The 21,466-nt window shown below is 34.6% G+C and overlaps 1 protein-coding gene across 1 annotated transcript; it reads right to left on the bottom strand.

The window, feature by feature from the left end:
• Positions 1-2,142: 2,142 nt before the first annotated feature.
• On the bottom strand, positions 2,143-19,661 carry LOC101205453 (membralin-like protein At1g60995). Its single transcript, XM_004146215.3, has 14 exons — positions 19,093-19,661; positions 18,374-18,436; positions 17,038-17,472; positions 13,843-13,924; positions 10,424-10,485; positions 10,142-10,236; positions 6,904-6,983; positions 6,359-6,442; positions 5,805-5,921; positions 5,036-5,121; positions 4,805-4,911; positions 3,612-3,703; positions 3,450-3,526; positions 2,143-3,015 (listed from the first exon to the last, which is right to left on the bottom strand). Exons 1-14 carry the CDS (start codon positions 19,243-19,245, stop codon positions 2,539-2,541), a joined length of 2,010 nt encoding a protein of 669 aa, XP_004146263.1. The 5' UTR covers positions 19,246-19,661; the 3' UTR covers positions 2,143-2,538.
• Between the last annotated feature and the right edge of the window lie 1,805 nt (positions 19,662-21,466).

The following is a 21,466-nucleotide window of genomic DNA, read 5'->3' as shown; positions in this document are numbered from 1 at the left end:
TTGGAAAATACCATAAAGTAATAATAATGTGTGTCCAACAGAGCACACCTAAGCGAATGGTACCTTTGGAATAACCTATAATTGTACAAGTGATACCGTAGGAATACACCTCTAGTCATGTGAGTGATCTGCAGGTACACACTTCTAATCGTGTCTATGATCCATAAAAAACACCACTACTTTGTTACTGATCTTGTAGGAACACCCTTAGTCGAGCGAGTGAACCCCACATGAACACAGTACAAATGATCCCTAATCGTGCATGTGATCATTGGTACACAACTAATTGTGTGAGTGGGTCACGTAGGAACACCCCTAATCGTGACCCTATAGAAATAGGATACATGTGGGGTAACCAAAGTCAACAGACACCGTAGTCCAAAAACATGTATGTAACAATCATAAGCATGACATGAACACAGTAGACATTACAATTCATGAAACATCCATAAATCATATAACATTCACCAACAACTATACATTTTAGCCATTGAACTCAACCATGTATTTTGGTCATTGACAATGCATACTACATGCAGTTTCTCAATTTAGTTTGAACCACCTGACAAATAAAATTAACAATTGGCTACTGCCTCAAAATTTCCTAAATTAACCTATCTAGAGGTGTTTCAACCTTGATTTATTCTCCATATTAGTCAATTGAACTTCAAGAAAAAAACTCCAATTTAAATGCAAAATTAAAAAAAAAAAACTTGATTAATTCTCCAAATTAGCGAATTGAGCCTTAAAAACTCCATTTTCAATGCAAAGTTTTAAATTTATTTTCGAGCCAACACCCAATCAAAACTCTTGACCACAAATGACTCAAATGGCTACAGCAGGAAACTAGTTGGTTCCTCGACCAGAAGGGAAGGAGCGCGGCTGAAACGACTCGGGAAGTGATGGGTCAGCTCGTATGGAATCAAGACAGAAGCTTCACGCGAGGAGGAACTGACTAGATGGCTCAGGTGGGCGACTCGATCGGACGAACAGGGGAAAACCGACGCGAACGAGGGCGGCTGACGCGCAGAACGGAGGAACAACATCATGTATAAAAGGTTGTTTCCTTTTTCTAGGAATAAAAGAGAAGGTTTTTCCCCTAAAAGTTTTAGTCTTTTCCAGAAATTTTATTGTTGTCTATTGAAGTCCGCTTGTTTGTTGATTTGTTCTCTTGTTGAAGAACATTTCAAAAAAATTAAAAAACCACACACAAGAATTTTATAATTGTACTTTAAATCGTGTATTGTGCATGACATCTTGAAATAGATTAATTCCACATGCATACGTGAGTATAGCTTAAAGCATCAAAACACTAAATCACCTCTTTAAAGTTCAGACTATTTAACTCATCTTAAGAAGGAGAAAAACACAAGTAATTAAGTTTAATTAAAGATAATAGTAATAAATAAATAAATCTGTGATGTTTTCGGAATTGGGTCTTCACCAAAAGGTTCTCCAGAATTTGTGGGTGGGGTCTGATACTGCCATTATATATATACATATAGCTGATTGAAACTAAAAATACCCTCTAACCTATTAATTAAATATCATATTTTATAGTTTTTTTTTGAGACAGATATCACATTAGATGAAGCATACACATTATTGTGTCAGTGAATATGATTTTCCAAGTTTGATAAACACCTGACATTACCACATTTCTTTTTTGGAAATAATTTTATTCCAATCGTGAATCTAGCTTGTATAGAAAGTTTGTATAGAAAGTTTGTAGTGATGTCTTTTCAAATATCAAAGAGACGTTTAAAACATATGGATTACAATCTAGTTGTGAGTTATTATAGTTTGTATTTGAATTATTAGATTGTAATGAAATGAGAGAATAAAGAATAGTGACATAGATGGAGTGAGAAATAGAGAAAGGAAGATGAGTGAGAAATAGTGAGAGGGAAGGAGTGAGGAATCGCAAGGAAGAATGAAAGTACAGAGTGAGGAAAAATAAGAGGAAAAAAAGGAAAAAAAGAGTAAAATAGTCCTAAATCATTTCAAAACTAAAAAGAAATATCTTTTTACTTTTAAGAAAAGTATTATAATTTTAAAAAATAAAAAAAGAGACAGAATATAAACAGTGTAATCAGCAAATGAAAAGAAATAAAAGGACAAAGTTTCCACTAAAGTTTATAATAATAATAATAATAATAATACCAAAGACATGCATTCATTTGACAAAAGATCAAAGTTGATAGAAAAAGCGTTTCCTTCATCTTTTACCATATTTCAACAAGTTGTGGAAGTACCCATAAACATTTTTCTTCTTTTCTATACACAAAACAAGATCCCCTCCTAACACAATGGCTTCAAGTAGATTTTTCTTCCATTGCTATAAACAAAAATAAAACTGAAGGACAGCATCGTAACAAAGACAATTAGATCAAATATCATTCTACCTACCCTTTCATCCATTCTTCTCCATTGTTTCCCTGTCTCCTTCCCCGGTTGCCAAATCAATCTTCAACTTACATACACCAGTTGGGGAAAATCAACACCTATGGATCAGTTATCAGTCATGAAAATCCAAGACTATTGAACATTCTGATTCCCGTTGTTTTCATCAGTAGGTGATCCTGTATAAACTTGACCATTGCTCCTTGATTCTCGGAATATCGAACGCAATGAGTTAATACCTTCAGATGTAGCCCCCCCTAAGATCCAAAACAACAGAGAACTAAAAGAATTCGCATTCCTCGGTTGCCCAAGTTCATGCTGTCCTGGAATTTGAATTCTGTCCCCAGCTCCATCGAGACTATTGTTTTCAGTTTGCTCTAGAGGATGGGGAACTTCTCCAGTCATACCTCCAGGTTCAGTGTGCGTGGTTTCAGACGCAGGTCTTAAATCTTGTCCGAAGTTTGGATCTGTATTTTGTCCATTGGGATTCCTGGTGTTTAACCTTGTGATATGCAATGTGGAGGCCAGAATTGTAGAAGAGGTAATGTGGAAGTCTGGATGCTGATGTATCTGAGATCGTCTGTTTTGCATGAACCTCTGCAAAGCCGGTACCTGTATTGGATATGATGGTTAATTATGTTTTAAATGAGTAGTGATTTGGATATGATGGTTAATTATGTTTTAAATGAGTAGTGATATGCAACGATGTGCGAGAGAGTGACAAGACGTCATACAAAGAAGCCAAGTGCACTATGTAAATATTTGATCAACTTTACTTGAAGAATGTAAATGGATGAACTCCTAATGTGGCTCTCTCAATTCATGTACAGAAAACCAGTATACAACAGATCCAATTTCACAAATCAACGAATATCTTCTGCCTCAACTGAACATAAAAATGTGTAAGAGAAATAACACAACAGACCAGGCTGACTTTGAGAACTTAGTTGAATTAAAACACAAGTTCAAATCTAAGACACTGATTATAGTACATTTTTTAAAAAATTATGTAAACGTACTTAATTAAATGATGCAAAATACTTCACCTCAAAGCGGTTCCAAAAATATAGAATCAGATGCTGCATAAAGGCTGCAGTTGTAGAAAGAGCCAAATACGAAAAACCTGAAATTTTTGTGCAGATGAAATTTAGGATCTGGTCAACTGTAAGCTTAGAAGCCCACAATGGTTTGATAGATCAGTGGCATACCGTAAGCATACGAGAAGAAATAAATATGAAAAACCAAAAAATAGAGCAGAAAAAAGCGGGGGAAAAACTTCATCGATATTGGAGTCCGTACACTGCAGGAAATGCAAACAATTACATTAGATTATATAAGAGCTACAGATGTACGTCATATATATATCGTGCCCAGCTGGCATAACCCTGATTCAACTATAAGCTATGATGCAGAACTGATAGACCTAATTATTGAATAAGTTACAAGAAGCAAACTTTTACATTATGTTATCAAAACTTAGCATAAGAATACAAAAAATTGGTTACACAGCCTTACCACTACAAACATTTGTCACGTCAGATGAATGAACATCCAAGTTATACTTAAAGTCAAACTATATTAACCTAGGAACTCAAAAAGGAAAATATCATCTTATTTTAATTTGGACTAAGTACTCCTGAAGCTGTAAGAGCAAAATCCACGATGAGATTATCCTTCCAACCTTGTCCACCACAGCCAAGCGGCCAAATCAAATAGAGGAGCTTTCACCTACATATTTGTTTTAACTATATCTGAATGACATCTAATCTAATTATTAACTTTTAATGAAATTTCTAGTGGACTACCCACAAAATGTAGCCAAAATAATATTCTTTAATTTACTCCATACGACACCACTATAGGTTTCTCCAATTGTGCATTCCACATAAAACATAAAGGGGTGTTTTAGGTACTGAGTTGGTTATTATAGTCCATGGTCATTGTAGTCCTGAGTTGTAAAACTTGGTAGGTTAAATTATAATAATTAGTGTTTAAGGCGTAAACTATTTTAATTCAGGTAGGAAATGGTAAGCACTTGACAAAGAGAAATTTGAAACAGAAATACGGTAGTTAATAGTAGGTTATAATAATTGAAAACACCGTCTATTATAATTGAAGTCCCAAATATGGAGCATTCACTTGAAGTTGAGCCAAACACCCCAAATGTGTTATTTTTTTCCTTGGAGGCGGTAAATAATATTCATCATTATTCCAATTTAGGTGGAAACTCTCTCTCTAGTGGGGTTGTTGTAGGTTTGTTTTTTGCAAGCACTCGTATTCTTTCATTTTCTTTCAATAACATTAAGTTGATTTTATAATAAAAAATCAGTTGTCATTTTACAGGAGATATCTACAGTGTGTGCTATGTGAGAGAGAGAGAGAGTGAGAGCGAGAGAGAGACCTAATTAGTGTAAATAATTCACTTAACCACACCAGGATCAAGACCATGAAAGCCAAGAGCTGATCGTCATAAAACTCAAACAGAAAAAATAGTATACCAATCATAATCTGCAAACGAAACAATAGACTGTTAACAAGAAAATCCTCCGTAGGACCACCAAAAAGTAAAACAAATCTAGAAATATAAGCAGGCGTACATATCAATAGTAAAGCAACAATCTGGAGTGCTTACTGGAACAAAGACAAGTGACTCGATTACATGCACAAAGATCAACTGAAAAGTTGGGAGTTGATGTCGAGCATGGTGTTGAAGCTGCACTGCAGAAATTAAAAACAAGACTAAAGCCATTATATTTGAAGATAATTAATGCAGCCTTCCTAGCTCTACTATATATGTAAGAGTGGATGGACATATTCATTAACCATGCCAGCAGACCAGATATCTCAGAATCCAGCCATATGAATGTGTCTAAAAAATATTTAAGATGTGATCCGTTGGATGCAGAACAAGCTCCACTCAATCAACCATTTTACTACGAGCAGCAAAAGAAAACTTTGATATAACTCAAGTCTTGTACCAAGAATTTTATCTAATGCCACCATTTCTAATGAATGATGACCCTACCTACAAAATCCCTACGTCTGTAGTTCAACAGAGTTGCAACATTTAATCACATTTTTTTATTCTAAATATATATATAATCAGTGGCTATGCACGTGGCACCATGAGATGGAAAGTGCACTGAATCAGTGTATTATGTATGTCTAGTACGCCACCATAACTGACAGTCTACCATTATACTTTGTATAGAAAACAATGGTGGAGGAGCAACATAAACATATTGAGGCTCATATGCAGGCAGTAGATAGGAGATCTCCCTAAATAAAATGTAGTTGTAGGCATCCATTAGAGCATGCCGCACATGAAGCTATAAAGCAGAACAGGGAAACAGAACTTTACAGATAGCCATAAGTTCATAAAGCAAATGAAAGAAAGGAACCTGTAAACTTCAACATGCGAGTCTGTGTTTCCCTCAATGTAAATGACACCGACATGGTGGTAGTGAAGAAAACGAAGAGAGACATCATGAGCACACCACACTTGGTCACGAAGTAGTCTGAATGGAAACAGGGTGTGAGAACAGATATTTGGACAAAATGAACAAGGGCTTACAAAAAACAAGCCCCAAAAGTGTGAAACAGAAAAGGTCAGCCTTCATAATCAAAATTTATATGTAACTAAAATAATGCACACGTATTAAAGAGGATAGAAAAAGTCCTAGTAGCAGAACAGACCTGTAAAAATTTAAACTAAGAACAGAATTTTGTTTCTTGTTCAAAAAAAAAAGTTGAGAACAGACTTGAAACCTTAATGGTTGAATGGTAAAAGTTTGTTTAGAAAGGACACAATTTCGAACCTAAACTCTACTTAATAAACCGCAAGAACAATAAACACATGGAGAATTATAGTGAATAAACATAAACCTTCAGCTATTAAATCATCATATAAAAGGATCGTATCACAATGCAGTAAAAAAAGGAAAAATCAACAAACCTCCAAATCTGGCAGGGCCCTCTGGCGGCTCAAATGCATAGCTAAGATTGTAGAACTCTTTCGTTTGGTAATTGTAAAGATAGCCTGAAACAAATCTAAACTTAGCTGGAGATGCAAATGATAGTATACATCCTCCTATGTAAACAAAACAATAGTGATAATTGAGCTATGCTGAGGTTGGTCACTCGTTTAAGGTTACAGATAAATCATAGTAACTCATAAATAAAACATAACTAGTCCTAAGAAAACCACTCTGGCTTAAACAATGATTGCCCTTGTATATCCTTTCATCTATCACCATGAAAGTTTTTTTTTTTTGAATAATAATAATTAAGAGAGAGAGATTGAAAAAGATTTTGAAGCTGAAAAATTACTCTTTACACTAAATCAATTACTTGCGGTAATTTTAACAAGTCTACAAAATGCCAATTGAAGATGCGGAAGAGAAAGAAAACCAGGTGATTTCAAGTAAAGCACATGCAACGCAAACATAACATTTTCCAGTTTCCACCATAACAAAGTAACTACATACAGATAGTTATTACCTTGACCTGGAAAAGTCAGTAAGCTGTTCATCAAGATAGTATCATACCCAACAAATCTGTTTATTAGAAGTTGCTGCCATCTGCCAAAAAATAATCATCATTATCATTATTATTAGGGTTGTGATAATGGAATAATTGCTTCCCTGGCAGTTCTTATTTTAAAAATTCATAGCTAACCCCATAAAATGTCCATTTAGTTCGAGAAAGAACAAAAATGTTGCTAAGACAAGCAAAATTACAATCAAAAGAAATGAATCTTGTTTTGGGATGAGAAATGATTTTTTTTTTTATAAGAAACAAGTGTATTCATATAACAAAAAAGAACAACCTAAGGGCAAGGGACAAGAGGGCCCTTCCCGGAAGAAACTAAGAAATGATAGCCTTCCAATTGTTGAAAATCATTGAAAGGCTATAATTACAAAAGTGTTTGGTGTAATTCATACTCCACCAAGAAGCTGTGTGTTGCAACACAGTCCAAAAAGAATCAACAGAATTATAGCTATCTTAAAAAATTCTACTATTCATTTCTTTCCAAATGCACCACAAAAGGGACCGAGTCGCACATTTCCATAAGATGTTTCCTTTTGGGCTATAACCTCTAATGTTGAGTCCTTCAATCATCCAGCTATCAATCTTACTAGGAAGACAAATCTCCAAGTCAAAAATTCTAAACAAAGTGTTCCAAGCTTTTTTAGTAAACAGACTGTAGAAATAGATGGTCCAAAGTTTCTTCTTCTTTGAAGCAAAGACAACACATCGAGGGGCTTAGCGTGGTGTTCTGAACTTTTTTTTGTAGCTTCTCATGAGTGTTAAGGTTTCTGTAAGCGAGCGGCCATAAGAAAAACTTCATCTTTTTCGGAATTTTATTCTTCCAAATATGACGAATCAAAGGAACAGCAATGGAGGGGGATCTCTTGGTTACGTTGAGAAAGGTAGATTTCGTAGTAAAGTTGCCATTAACGTTAGGAGTCCATTTAAGACTATCAATCCCATCTGAGGGGGCCCAAGAACGAAGAATTTCTAGAATTGAGGCCACATTGGCAATCTCGTTATCGAACATATTTCTTCTAAGGCCCAAATTCCACGAATGAGTAGCAGTACACCAACATTCAGCCACATAAACATCCTTATTCAACGACAAAGAGAATAAGTTGGGGAATTTTTCTGCAAGTGGTTCCGCGGCACACCAATTGTCCTTCCAAAAACTTATTTTGGTTCCTTCTCCCAGAACAAAAGCTGAAAGTTTAAAGAAGATTTCCTTGTGCTTTAAAATACCGGCCCATAATCTGTAAGATTTTCCCCTGTTTGGATCTTTAGTAGACCACCCATTCTCCTCTAAGCCGTAAATGGCCATAATTAAACGCCTCCATAAGGAGGCTTCTTCCTTACTAATTTCCAAAACCATTTAGTGAGAAGAGCAATGTTCTTTTGCCTAAACGAGCCAATCCCAAGACCAACATAACAGATCGGGGGGAAGTGCAATCCCATTTGACGAGGTGGGCAATTGGATTCGTAGCCCTCCTGTCCAAATAAACTTCCTGATCATCTTTTCCAATCTATTGATAATACTAGTTGGAGCTTGAGCAAGGGAAAAAAATAACAATGGAGACTATTGAGAACTGATTGCACCAGAGTTAGTCTACCCCCTTTAGAAAGGGACACATTCCTCCACCTATCGATTTTATATCTGAATCGCTCTTCAAGGGTGTTCCACATCACTTTTCTATTATGACCCCCTCCAATAGGAAATCCCAAATAGATAAAGGGAAGACTATCAACCGAGCACCCCATAGAGTTACTATAAGGAGCTAAGTCACCACTATTAAGGTTAATACCGATCAGGGAAGTTTTAGATCTATTAAGGGATAGACCGGCTCACATGAGAAAGATATTAATCACCTTCCACCAAGTCTCCAAGTTTCCATCCTTCCAGAAAGAAAAAAGAAGAGTGTCATCTGCATACTTAAGGTGGGTTAAATCATCTGACAGGTTCTCAAAATGGAAGCCTTTCAGACTCCTGTTCTCATTACAATAGTGAATAAGGCAGCTTAGAGCATCTCCCACGATCGTAAAAAGAAAAGGGGCAAGAGGATCACCTTGACGAATGCCCCTTTTAGCAAGAATCTTTCCTCTAGGCCTGCCGTTGACAATGATGGAAAAATTAGTTGTCGACAAGCAGCCCCATATCCACTTCCTCCATCTCTTACCAAAGCCTTTAAGTTTCATGGCCATATCAAGAAAAGACCAATCCACCTTATCATAAGCTTTCTCCAGATCAAGCTTCAAAAGAACGCATTTTCTGCCTCTTAAAGACCACTCGTCAACAGCCTTAGAAGCAATCAAAATAGCATCAAGAATTTGCCTTCCCTCCACAAAAGCCATTTGAGAATCATTAATTATCGAAGGAAGAACTTTTTTAAGTCTTGTTGCAAGCACCTTGGAGATAACTTTATACAAGGAGGTAACTAAGCTTATGGGTCTGAAGTCATTGACACGGGCCACCTCTTTCTTTTTGGGAATGAGGCAAATATAAGTCAAGGCTATATGTTGACAATTATGCTTGAAAAGAACCAAGAATTCTTGATGGTGTCAAGGGAGCCTAGAGAATTTTTTACCTTGTTTCCAAGCCTCAAAGATTAGCTCTTCAGCTCATCAATTGTTTACTATTTTCATTTTGATAAGTTGGGATCTTTCTTTTTGGCATCTTCTTAGTTTCTAGATTGGGAGGCTTCCAAATTATCCTCAAATCCAGTTGCCCTCTCTTTTACATCAGTGAAAAATTACTAATCTAAATCACATTTGGAAATAATTGAGCAAGCAATAATGTTTTAATTTTAAATTTTGAAAAAGAAAACAAGTTCAAATGAGTAGGTTGAAGTGCGAACTATGTCCCTTTTTCCTCACCTTGTTCAAATCAAAGCAGTTGCACTAAAAAAAAAAGTATAAGGACAGAAAAAAAACTAACAAAGAACCGTTATGATAAGCGGTTAGATATTATATTAAATTTGCCCGAGGAGTCTAAGATAATATATTAAATTTTCCCTTATCCACTAGCTTCTTTTTGGTTAAATCGGTGATTTAAGACATTAAAAGTGCAAGGAACAAATGAAAAATCTCACAGTATTAATGAGTTAAAAATCTTAAATTGTACTTTGAGATCTAGAACTATTTTCTACAGGAATCAACAAACATAATATTCCACATTCAAAAAGTAGATTCACCATATCAAGAGATATACCTGTTTCCAAAGCATGAATGTTGAGCTGGTATAGTTATATTCACTGTCTGTATATTATGCCTAGACTTAGCTCCTTCTGGTAATAAAAAGTATCCCTGCACCATATGAACCACCTTATTGCCAAAAAATGGAATACAAGCAACTAGAAAAGCATTTAGTGAAAAGTACTAGAGACCAGGATTAATTCAAATAGGCGAAAATAATACATTTTTAAATCAGAAAACAGAAGTGATCTAGCGAAGTTATAATAACAATAATAGATGGGAAAGATAAATAAATAACCTTTTCCCTAGTATACAAGTATGTTGGTTCAAAACTTTTACTTCTTCTCACGAGCCATTGCACTGAAAAAAAAAACACAAAGCAAAGACATCAAAACAGGCCATCAGCAATATGTACAATAACTCCATTGCTACATAGCCAAAATCTAGAGTATTTGCCAACATGCTTTTAAATTTCAATTTTATCCTAGCGTCAAAAGCTTCGTTTGGGACTTTTGAGGCTTTTAAATAATTTTGTACTTTTAGAAAGATCTGCGGTAAATTGAAGCAAATTAGTATTTCGTAAATTTCAATCTTAGACCTCAACAAGTTATGTTTAGTAATTAAAGACTAACTTATTTTGTTTTATATATAATAACTAAAATAAACCTATTATTAACATTTGTATTTTTATTTTCATCATTTATAATCTTTTAAATAATTGTTTAAAACGGTTAAGTATAAGAAAATAGTTTTACCATTAAAGAAAAATAAATATGGTACAATTGGAAAATTTTATTTACATTCAACTAATGAACAATTAGGAGATAGATTTTGGTTATGTGAGAAAGATACAAAATATATAAAATAAATCTTAATGTTGAAGTATAAATTAGAACATTGAAAATTTATTAAAAAGTGAAATATGTTTTTTTAGAATCTAAAAGCTAAAAAGGAACTAATTTTTAAAACGGTCTGAAATGAATGTGTGTTTTAAAAGTGATTTTAATAGATTTAATTCCAATATATTACCAAGCACAAAAAGTAGTTAAGATTCTTCAAAAATCACTTTTAACCCTCCCAAAATCAATCCCAAACTATACGATGAAGTAATACATAATTTCAAAGACTACGAAAGGTATTGGACTATCTTCAAAACTATATGAGTTTAACGTCCAAATGTACCAAATACCAGTTAACTTCATACTACATTTATTATTACATTTTATTTTGACAGCCAAAGCAATCCCAAATAAAGCCTCAGTTTCTGGAGCCAAAGGTTTCCCAACTATTCCTACAATCATATAACATTGATAAAAAGTTTCACTGTGGATTAATTGGTTACAAATGTTATAGTTTGGGAACAAAATTGTTACATTAGTAAAGTTTAGAGGTGAAATTGTAAAAGTCTTGAAAGCACATGAACATTACAAAATAAAGTTAAGGAACTAAATAAACAAAATAAAGTTGAGGAGCTAATTTAATAAAGTGTTTTTAACCTTTCAATTATTTAAAGTTCTTTCATTCTTTGTAAAATATAAGAGCCTTTCACAAAACTTGACAAATTCAAGCAGAATAAGGAATAGGCAGCTTCAGACTATGACCTTTTCTTTCTTTTTTCCTTCTTTTTTTTTTTTTTTTTGGGGGGGGGGGGGGGGGGGGGGGGGGTAGAAACAACTTTCATTGAGAAAAGGAGAAAAAATGCATGGGCGTACAGAAAACCAAGGCCACAAAAGACAGGGGACCCCCCTTAGGGGATCCAACTATACAAAGTTAAGTCTAATCAATTACAAAAAATCTTCAAAATCAGAGCCCAATGAGAAACAGTTATTTTATAGAAACAACTGCTTTTATTGAGAAAAAAAATGAAAGAACACAAGGCCATCCAAGAAAACAAGCCCCAAAAGAGAACCCCACTAAAGAAAGTCCAAAAAGAGACATGAAATCTCCCCAAGGACCAAACCTCACTAGGTCCCTCTTCATACACCTAAATACTATGTTGTTTCTCTCCCTCCACATATCCCAAATCACAAAACATACTGCACACCAAAGAAAACGCCCTCTCCCTCTCTGAAAGGAGAGTGAAGTAGTAATTCCTCAATCATCATGCGAACGTTCCTCTGGCAAGCCAACAAAACATCTAACTTCTGCAAGAAAAAAGGTTCCAAGTCGATCTCCCATACAGACACTCCTAGATAAAATGATTCAGGCTTTCCTTCCCCTTCCGACAAAGGATACAACAGAAATGACTCGTTAACAAAGGCAGCTTTCCCGAGAACTTATCCATTAAGTTCACATGGCCAAACAGGACTTTCCAGACAAAGGACCTGACTTTCTTACAAATCTTTAACCTCCATAAAACATCAAAGACCGACTCAAACACGGAGATGGGTCAATTAAAATCCTTAAGAAAGACTTGCAAGAAAATTCATCCGCCAAATTAGGGATACAAACAAACCCAAACATCCCTTCTCCCCAATCTAAAATCAAAACACTCAATCAAAGAAAGAAGAGAAGCCACATCCGTCGACTCCCTAAACTTAAACCCTAAGCCTAATGAGAAACATCAAACAAGAAAACGTTTAATACACCAAATTTCACCATTCTCCCTTTCAACCCGCCCCAAACATCCTCCTATTCCCACAGCACACACAAGATGGCACAAACACAAGCGTGCCAAAGAAAATGGCATCTCTCCTCAAGTGGTGGATTTAAGAGGAACTCCTCGATCATCACTCAAACATCTCTATGGCAAGCATACGAAATACTGAATGTCTGTAAAAAGGCATCCCAAACACAGGTTGCCAACTCACAATGCCAAAGAACATGGTCCAAGTCTTCCTCTGTCTTCTGACATAGAATACAACAAAAAGGTCCAACTAACAAAGGCATATTTCTAGAAAGTCTATCCAACATACTAATACGGTCATGAAAAACCTGGCAGGTAAAGAACCTCACCTTTCTAGGGACCTTAACCCTCCACACCAAAGAGAAGACCGATTCACCGGCAAGGGAAGGGTTAACTAGACACTGAAAGAAAGACTAACACGAGAACCCCTCCAAAGGATTAGGGCTCCAAACCCTCACATTCCTCCTCCCAAGACGAAAAGGATGACTCTCAAGAAGAAGAATTGTAAATTTCATGTGTTTGGAATATTATGACCTATTGATGTGCCCTCTTTCTCATCCCCTGTTTTTGGAATATTTTGAATGAAGAATCATATAACTTCATGTATTAAGAAGGAAGAAAGAAAGAAAGATATAAAGAAAACAAAGAGAGAGATAGAGGTTGGGACATGGGAGGTATAAGATCTTGTTTGCTTCAATATCAATTATTGGCAGCTAGATCGTAACATTTTTATAGCTACTCTATTTTCTTGGTTCTAGCCCATTCATAAGCTTTTCAATGATCTCCCGGCCTAAACTTTGGTCGAATTCCTTGTATTCAAGCCTTGTCTATGCATTTCATAGGAATTTATATTATATATCATATATTGCCTATGCTACTTATGTGTAGAACGAAAGCCTAAGAGGGGATAAATAATTATCTCCAAGCAAAGATCAATTACCATGATCATAAGCATGAAGGCCACGAAACCAATTCTATCAAAATACAAGGCTGGTTTTCTATGAATGGTCTGTGTCAACATTAAAAGAAAGCATTTCAAGTCATTACATCATTGCAGGAAACATTTAGATAAAGAAAGTAGCCTTATTTACCTGCAGCTGACTGGAGCCTGTCCAGATGAAGAATGTGCGACCACTTGGAGACATCAAGACTCAAATTTATCCCTGCAACATTCTGCTCTAGCATTCAGACAAACAGCAAAATTTGTTTGAAAGTAGTTCTATTTTTAAGAAACAACTCTTAACAGCAAGGGAACCATACAATTAGGAGAACAAGATTGCAAGCAGTAACTAAAGTTTCAAATGCATAACAGATATTGTCTAGGAATATTAAAAGCTCTATGGTCAACAATCTAAGGATTAAGGAATAAGGATTACATCTTATTATTCACTATTGACCGTCACCAAAGCATCAACATACATAAAGCCACAAATTTGAAGGTTTATATTTTGAAGGCTAGATCCTAATCAGTTAGAGCATATATTGACCCGAGGACTAGAAGTTGGGGGAGTGGAGTTAGTTCCTTCTTTGGCCCAAAGAGGATTTTTTTTTTCTTTTTCTATTTTTTATTTTCAAGAAACAGAGACTTACATTCAAAAAAGACCAGAGACAGTTTGGCCCAAAGGGTTTTAAGTTACTATTGGCCCACAACTAAATAACTTCCTAGATTTAACAACTTTCCAAATTAAACAACTTCACTCCTTGCCCCAAATGCTCCCTTAAGCACCAAGCATTAACTCTTTTGTCTTAAAATAACTAAGCATCAAAAGACATGAGCCCAGTGAACCAACCACGCACCAGTTCTACCAACTATCATCTAAAGGTGTATTTACTTGCATATGGTGTAGGTCCAAGCATTTTGTTATTGACCTTCTTAAGGCTAAAACTTTATGAGGGTTGGATTATTAGATGTACTACAACAAAATAGCTCATGTCTTTTCAAGTCTAAATTTTTATAAAAGCTTTGAACCCTGTCAAACATCAGCTTTTGAAGGTGCCCTCTGGTGGTGGTTTATAGAAAATCCAAAGTGCTAGAGACCATGCCTTCTAAGGCAATCTTATGGCTTATTTGAAAAGAAAAAAAGTGCTAGGACCTTTCAGATAAGTTTAACTCTTTTTAAATACTTTTGTAACCTTGTACAGTACCCAACATCTATGCTGCTCAGTGCTGGTGGAGTCTGTCCAGTATTTTTAGTGTCGCTTGGTGGTTTGGTGTCGAGTTTTGGGATAATATTAGGCTACTCCTCACTGGTTCAGTTTTGAAAGTAGGCCCTTGGTTAATTTGGGCTAATGTGATTAAGGCGCTATGGGATGAAATTTGGTTTGAAAGGAATCAAAGTGTTTCACACCATACAACTCGGGTGGATGGATCGTTTTGAAGTAGCTCAAATAAATGCACCTTGGTATACTTTTTCCAAGCAATTTGAAGATTTTTCCATTCAAGACATTTGTTCAAATGGGTGTGCTTTTATTTTTCCAACTTAATTTCTTTTTTGGGCAATGTATTGTTCTATTTTGATTTTGTGTTCTTGTTTCCATGTTTTTCAGTTTTCGCTTGTTTAGATCAATTATGGATATGATGAGGGTGCTAAGAAGATGTCAACCTAGTTAAGATGCTCGAGTACACCTTTTTGATCCTTAGCTCTTGTACTATTGTATCTCTCTTTGTGCTTTGAGCATTAGTCTGATTTCATTATCTTAATGAAGAGACTTGTTTCCATTTTATAAAAAAAAAAGTGACTAACACAAACTTATTTTGCAATCCTATTTCCATCAACTTAGATTGGAGGGCCTTTATGTAAACTCAAAGAGAAAGGCCAACTTGTCCTCTTGTCTATTATCTTAGGCTGTTCTAGGCCATTTGGTGTCTCTTTACTTAGAGATGTGGCTTGTTTCTTCATTATATGTATACACCATTCGTTGGGTACTGTGAAGATTTCTAATCAAAGAGAAACCCATTCATTGGGTATTGTGCAAATTTCCTGGGGTAACCTTTTGGGTTAGTAGTGAATTTTTTTCTTTCATTGAGTAAAAATGTTTCCGGGCCAGGAAGTAGGGGATCAAACGACTATGGTAATCTGGTGTCTTATTAACTGAGGTATACTCAAATTGCCAAATTGGTAAGTTGAGTGGTAATTTAAGAGGTCGTCAATAAAAAGGGATCTCCAAGGATGTGACATGTGAAACAAATCCTTGAAGATTTATTGCCACATGAAGAGGCTAATTTTTCCAGCTCGTTGGCTTAAAGTTGGTAGGAGGAGGATAAAGTTTTCTGAGGACTGTTTAGTGTATATGAGGTTTCTTTTACACAATCAAAGAGTTTGGGGTTTGGAGCAATGAAATGTTGGGAATGTGATGGTATTTAAGAGACAGCTAAATGAGAGAATTTCAGCAAAGCCATGCTGGAAAAAAGAAACATTCTGACCAGAATGTAAATAAATATGCGAGAAAGATCATGCCTCACCAATGGACCATTTTTTTTTTAAATATATGTGCAAGTCTCTTATCCACCATTCCTCCACCCTTTCTAAATTTTTTCGCTTCATATTATAAAATCTAAAAGTCCCTAGTGGAGGTTAAATTCTTGATTTGATACTTAACTTGGTAAAACCAATTTAAACAATAGAATTCGATTGTGGCTATCTGCCTGATTGCTCTGTCCTGATACTGCCAAAATACCAATGGCATATTTTCTATAACTGACACTTCTCCAATAGGTCACATGAGATCTTAAGACTTGGTGCAGTCTCACAGGAAACTCTTTCTAAGGAAGTACTATGGCCTTATGGATAACTGCTCCCAAGGCAACTCGGAGGGTTTATCCTGCTGGAGAGAAGCTACAATTCTTTTTATGGGTCCATAAAAGCAAGAATTTTTCTGAGGTTAAACATTTACTTCCATCCAATCAGATAAAAGGAATGTTTCTAACTTTTTGTGTCGGACCCTATTCAATTAAGTATTCCATAAGAATCAAGATAGTTTAGGGAAAATGGAGTATCCCATGTACCACCTCCAACAAATCATCCCCCCTTCCCCGTCTATCAATAAAATGGCTTTAGAAGTCTAGAACAAACAACAGGACAGGAGAACAGGAAAAGAAACCCCGTTATTGTATTTGAAATAATAATAATAATCTAAAACTATAAGGAAGGACCTTTTATGAGTTTTACATTACAGTACAGTAGTAGTAGAATGCTAACTCAATAAAATATTAAAACTAAAACTGACCAATAAAGAAGCATGCTTGAACCTTACAATTAAAGTAATGCCATCAATAATTTACTCACAGATAGCTTCCACAAGCTGGTCAGGATCTGCTTTGTATGTCTACAAATAAATAAAATTCGTCGGTTCCACCTTTTACCAAAGTGAACAATTGCTGCCTTAAAGGTCTCCTTGACTGATATCAGAAAACTAATGTGGAGCTCTTCTTTTTCGAGTTTGATGACTGTATCATCAACTGCTGTTTTTGAGCATTGATCCCCACCAGTATTCTCTGCTTGATGTTCTAGAACCTCTGTATCTGATTTCCAGAGCTTTGGTGCAAACTTACCCCTCCTAGCACCTGAACCAAACCAATTTAACCAAAATTTGGCAGCCAAAAATGTTAATTCATCCTCATCATTTGCCACTTCCAAACTTTCTCTCACAGTTTCCCCACCAGGGACATCTTGAATGTTAAGTTCCGATTCATTTTGCGACCACAAGCCTGCAGTCGTTATCTATGAAAAATGACACAAGTTTAGATTTATCATTTATACACTGCAGTAGATGTAAGTAAGCACGGAAGACAAAACACAAGAAAAGTAATTTAAGATGTAGATTAATAGAAATTTATAAACCAAAAAAATCAATAGTAGAAATCCAAGAACATAAACTTAAGAAAGTACTCGAGCATTACTAATTTTGACAATCATACGGAAAAACAAATCAGGCTTTTACTACTGAGTACTGAAAATAAAAATTTCATCTAATCCCAATGTCCAGTCTCTAAGAATAAGTGCCTCTTCTTGTCAGTCAGGAGAGAGATAAAAGAAACAAACATAAAAACATACCATGATCGGGAGACCATTATTACGACTAGTCTATATGTTTGTTCTTAGAAACATATAATTTGATCAAAATCATTTTGACGTTTAATTATTGATAAAGGAGATGGTTAGAAAAAAAACCAACAGAAGTTCAAAAAAAGGAAGAAATTTCTTGGGCACAAAACAAGAAACTAGGTTCAACAACAGTAAACATTTTCTAAACAGGAAATTATAACCTCATGATCAAAGAGAGTAAGACAGAAAGCTGGAATGATAAATTGCAAAAATACCAATGGGACAAACAAAAGGAATTGCATCGGCAGAAATCAGAAAAGTATCACTTTTTTTTTTCAAAAGAAAAAAAATGAAATAGTATTCTCATAAAAAACAAATCTACATAATAAAATCTTTCACAGAACTATATGAGTCTTTGGTCTTTGATAATCTCTCATTTTTATCAAACAAAAAGCCTTCAAAGAAAAGCCATGACAACATTGGTGTGTGAAATTCTTGCTCTCCCAAAAATCATCAAATAACGATCACCAAAAGCAACAAACAGTTCAAACTTTGACCGCTTGGAGATAAGACTTACCTTAATTTGAATAAGTTGCGCTTCTGTTGTCTCAACTCCAGAGAGCTCACTTGAACAACCAGGCTTTGAATGCAGGAAGAATAAAAATTAATTAAAACAACATAAAAACTAAATAACTAAGCTGTAGTCCATACATAACAAGAAATGGCCCAAACAATAATTAACAGAGAGATGGAGAAGCTAGTCTACCATATGTCTAACTCATGTGCAAAATTAAAAGTTCAACTCAAAATAGAGTATCTACATTTCGTTCTCTTCCAGAACTCATTTTATGAACTCAAAATAGAGATTCCTGAAAACTAAAGAATTCAACTCGGAACCCAACCCGTTTAAATTCAAACATTCTGAAAGCCAGTACAACCAGATTATGACCTTCGGACTTCAACATCTTCATTCTAAAGGACTGCATCCAGAATTCATCAATAAGAGTCTATAACGATAAGTTAGAATACCCATAATTGAACTGTCACGATCTAACACATTACACCACCCTTTGCAAGGCTCAATCCAAGTCATGAAAAGTAAGAGGGAGATTAAAAAAAAAACCATTTCCGAAAAGCAGAACTAGATTTAGAATATATACACACACACATAGAACAAGCAGTGTCACTCAATTCGGAAAAAACTGATGCAACCCTACAACTCGGGACTAAAAACGATTACAGAAAACTCCCTAAATACAAAACACATATAAATCAAATCGTAATGTTGAGAAGAACCTGTTGTACGTAGTTCGCGTGCATGACCACAAGAATACAGAACAAAGTAATGGCTATACAGAGATTCATATACTCCAGCGTGGCTCTGACTTTAGGAGTGAGCATCTGGGAAAACCGTTCCTGAACTCGAATAAACGTTTGTTCTGGATCCATCCCTTTGCCCAATTATTCAGAAATTGAACATCAAAAAGCTCTGCTATGAATTCTTCTTCTTCTTCCCTTCTTCTGGGAAAGTGATGCAAAGTTTCTCTCCAAGCTCTGTTGCAACAGGAATGGATGTAATTGCTGTTATGAATTCAGTCGGAACGATTCCTTGAAGCCTTTGATCGTCATCCTCGATCTTCCTCAACAAAATTTTATTTTAGTCTTTTTTTCTTTTTATTTACGAGGAAGATTGTGCCCTCATACTCAAGAAATTAAGAATTAACCGTGCATATCATCCAACGTTGTTTTGAACTCCACTTATCCACCTCCACCTTCACCTTCACTTTCACCTTCTCCTTCTCCTTCCCAAATATTATTCGTACTTTACATTTTTTAGGGTTTGTTATTTTTGTTCTATGGATGTGTAAGAGAACGATCTTAAATGTTGATATATACCCAATTGGTTGAATTTTTAAGTCTTATAAGTTAATTGATTAAATGTTTATATAGTTGCTTCTCAAAATTATCTTTGTGCTTTTATGTTAATTTAGTTAAAATTTTATTTAATTAGCATATTGAAAAACATTAAGTTATTGTTAATGATACTACTAAAATAGAATGGCTATTTAGAGATACAGTACCATATAGGATGTGTTAGCTCGTTTTGTAGGAGTTGAAGAGTTCTTTTTATTTGATTTGAGAGTTCAAGATTTGTTACATTATAGATCTTTAGTGAGAATGACATAAATCATGAGCGACGAAGTTACTTAACCAAAAGGAAGTTAACAATGGAACAACCCATTCAAAACACATGAATAATGGTTTCTTGATTTCAAAGGACTAGGAGAAATGTCAATTTCAAGAGTTATAGAAATTTCATCAAATATGACAATACCACGAGCGAGCGAGATGAATGACTAAAGAAAAATGGTTCTTAAAAGCTCTAGAACAAACATCCATCCATAAAAAATGTGCATTGCCCACAAGAAATAAAAAAAAATGAACATTACTAAGAATCCAACCCCTCAAGGGAATGGAATATAATAAATCAATTTTAACAAAAAAAAAAAAGAGAAAATCTCCTCTAACTTTCCAATGATAACAAGAAGAAATGATATCATTTGTAGCATGCTTTGAAAATAAAGAAATTAAGTGTTAGAAAGTGAAAGTCATAACAAAACAATAGAGAGAACAATAGGGTGTAAAAAATTAAATGTTCGTATAAGCATATTTAGTTCATAAACTTTGGTTTATAACAATTTATTTCTTATATTTTAAAATTTGTCAAAATTTAGTTCATGTAGTAGAAAAATTAGAGAGTTTTTTTTCTAGCATAATGAATTACTTCTATTCTCCACGTTTAAGTTTGTCTAATTTTGTTTATAAACTTTCAAAATGCTCATTTTGACATTTAGCCCAAAAAAATGATCATATTATTCCTTGCCTTTCTTTTATTTTCAATAAACTATAGTCAAATTAAGACATTTAGAGGTTAAAAAACAAACTTCATTGCTAATGAAATGTCTATCTAAACTATAAAAGGATCTTAATAAGCCCGTATTTACAAAATGTTTGGTGTCTAGTGTTTGGAATGCAAATTATTTCATTCCAAGTTGTAATAATCTATGTTGGGGAGTACATTCTATTTTAATTTTAGTAAAAAACAGTAAATATTGTAACAGAGATGAAAAAAAGATAACTAATAAGAAATAATACACATTATAATCAAGGAAAAAATAGAGATTGAATTGAAATATTAAAACGATAACAAAAAAAAAGATTTGAAATAATAATATAGTTAATCGTTGACTATAATAGTTGAAAACACCGACCATTAAAATCGAAAGTAATTCATAATACAATAACATACCCAATTAAAGTTAATGTTCCAAAAACCTATTGATTTAATTTAAAAGGGCCTAAAAGGATTAAAGAAGTCATTGTTGAAATCCTTCTCACATGCTGATATACTAAATATACATATAAAGTAATTGACCCAAAGAAAGAGCCTCAGCCAACTACATTAGATTATAGTTGCCAACACGTACCTGTCTTTTTTACTTGGTAAATAAGCCATAAAATTTCAACTATACCATATTCATCTATTTATCATAACTGCTATCTTAGGTCACAGATTTTACAGTAAATACTATAATAATAATGAATCTGAGTAGGATACACGTATTTTACTCAATATAATACAAATAAATCAATATGAACCACTATAGTT

The sequence above is a fragment of the Cucumis sativus genome, chromosome 3, assembly GCF_000004075.3.
Source record: "Cucumis sativus cultivar 9930 chromosome 3, Cucumber_9930_V3, whole genome shotgun sequence".
Classification (NCBI taxonomy): Eukaryota; Viridiplantae; Streptophyta; class Magnoliopsida; order Cucurbitales; family Cucurbitaceae; genus Cucumis; species Cucumis sativus.
The sequence above is the reverse complement of the archived record's forward strand: the minus strand, read 5'-3'. Positions and strand labels throughout refer to the sequence as shown.

Coding starts and splice junctions, on each gene's coding strand:
- LOC101205453 (XM_004146215.3), bottom strand. CDS start 19,245: ATGGATCCAGAACAAACGTTTATTCGAGTTCAGGAACGGTTTTCCCAG. Junction 5,122..5,804: donor TCGCATGTTGAAGTTTACAG/GTTCCTTTCTTT, acceptor TAATTTCTGCAG/TGCAGCTTCAACACCATGCT. Junction 3,527..3,611: donor TTTCTTCTCGTATGCTTACG/GTATGCCACTGA, acceptor CAAAAATTTCAG/GTTTTTCGTATTTGGCTCTT.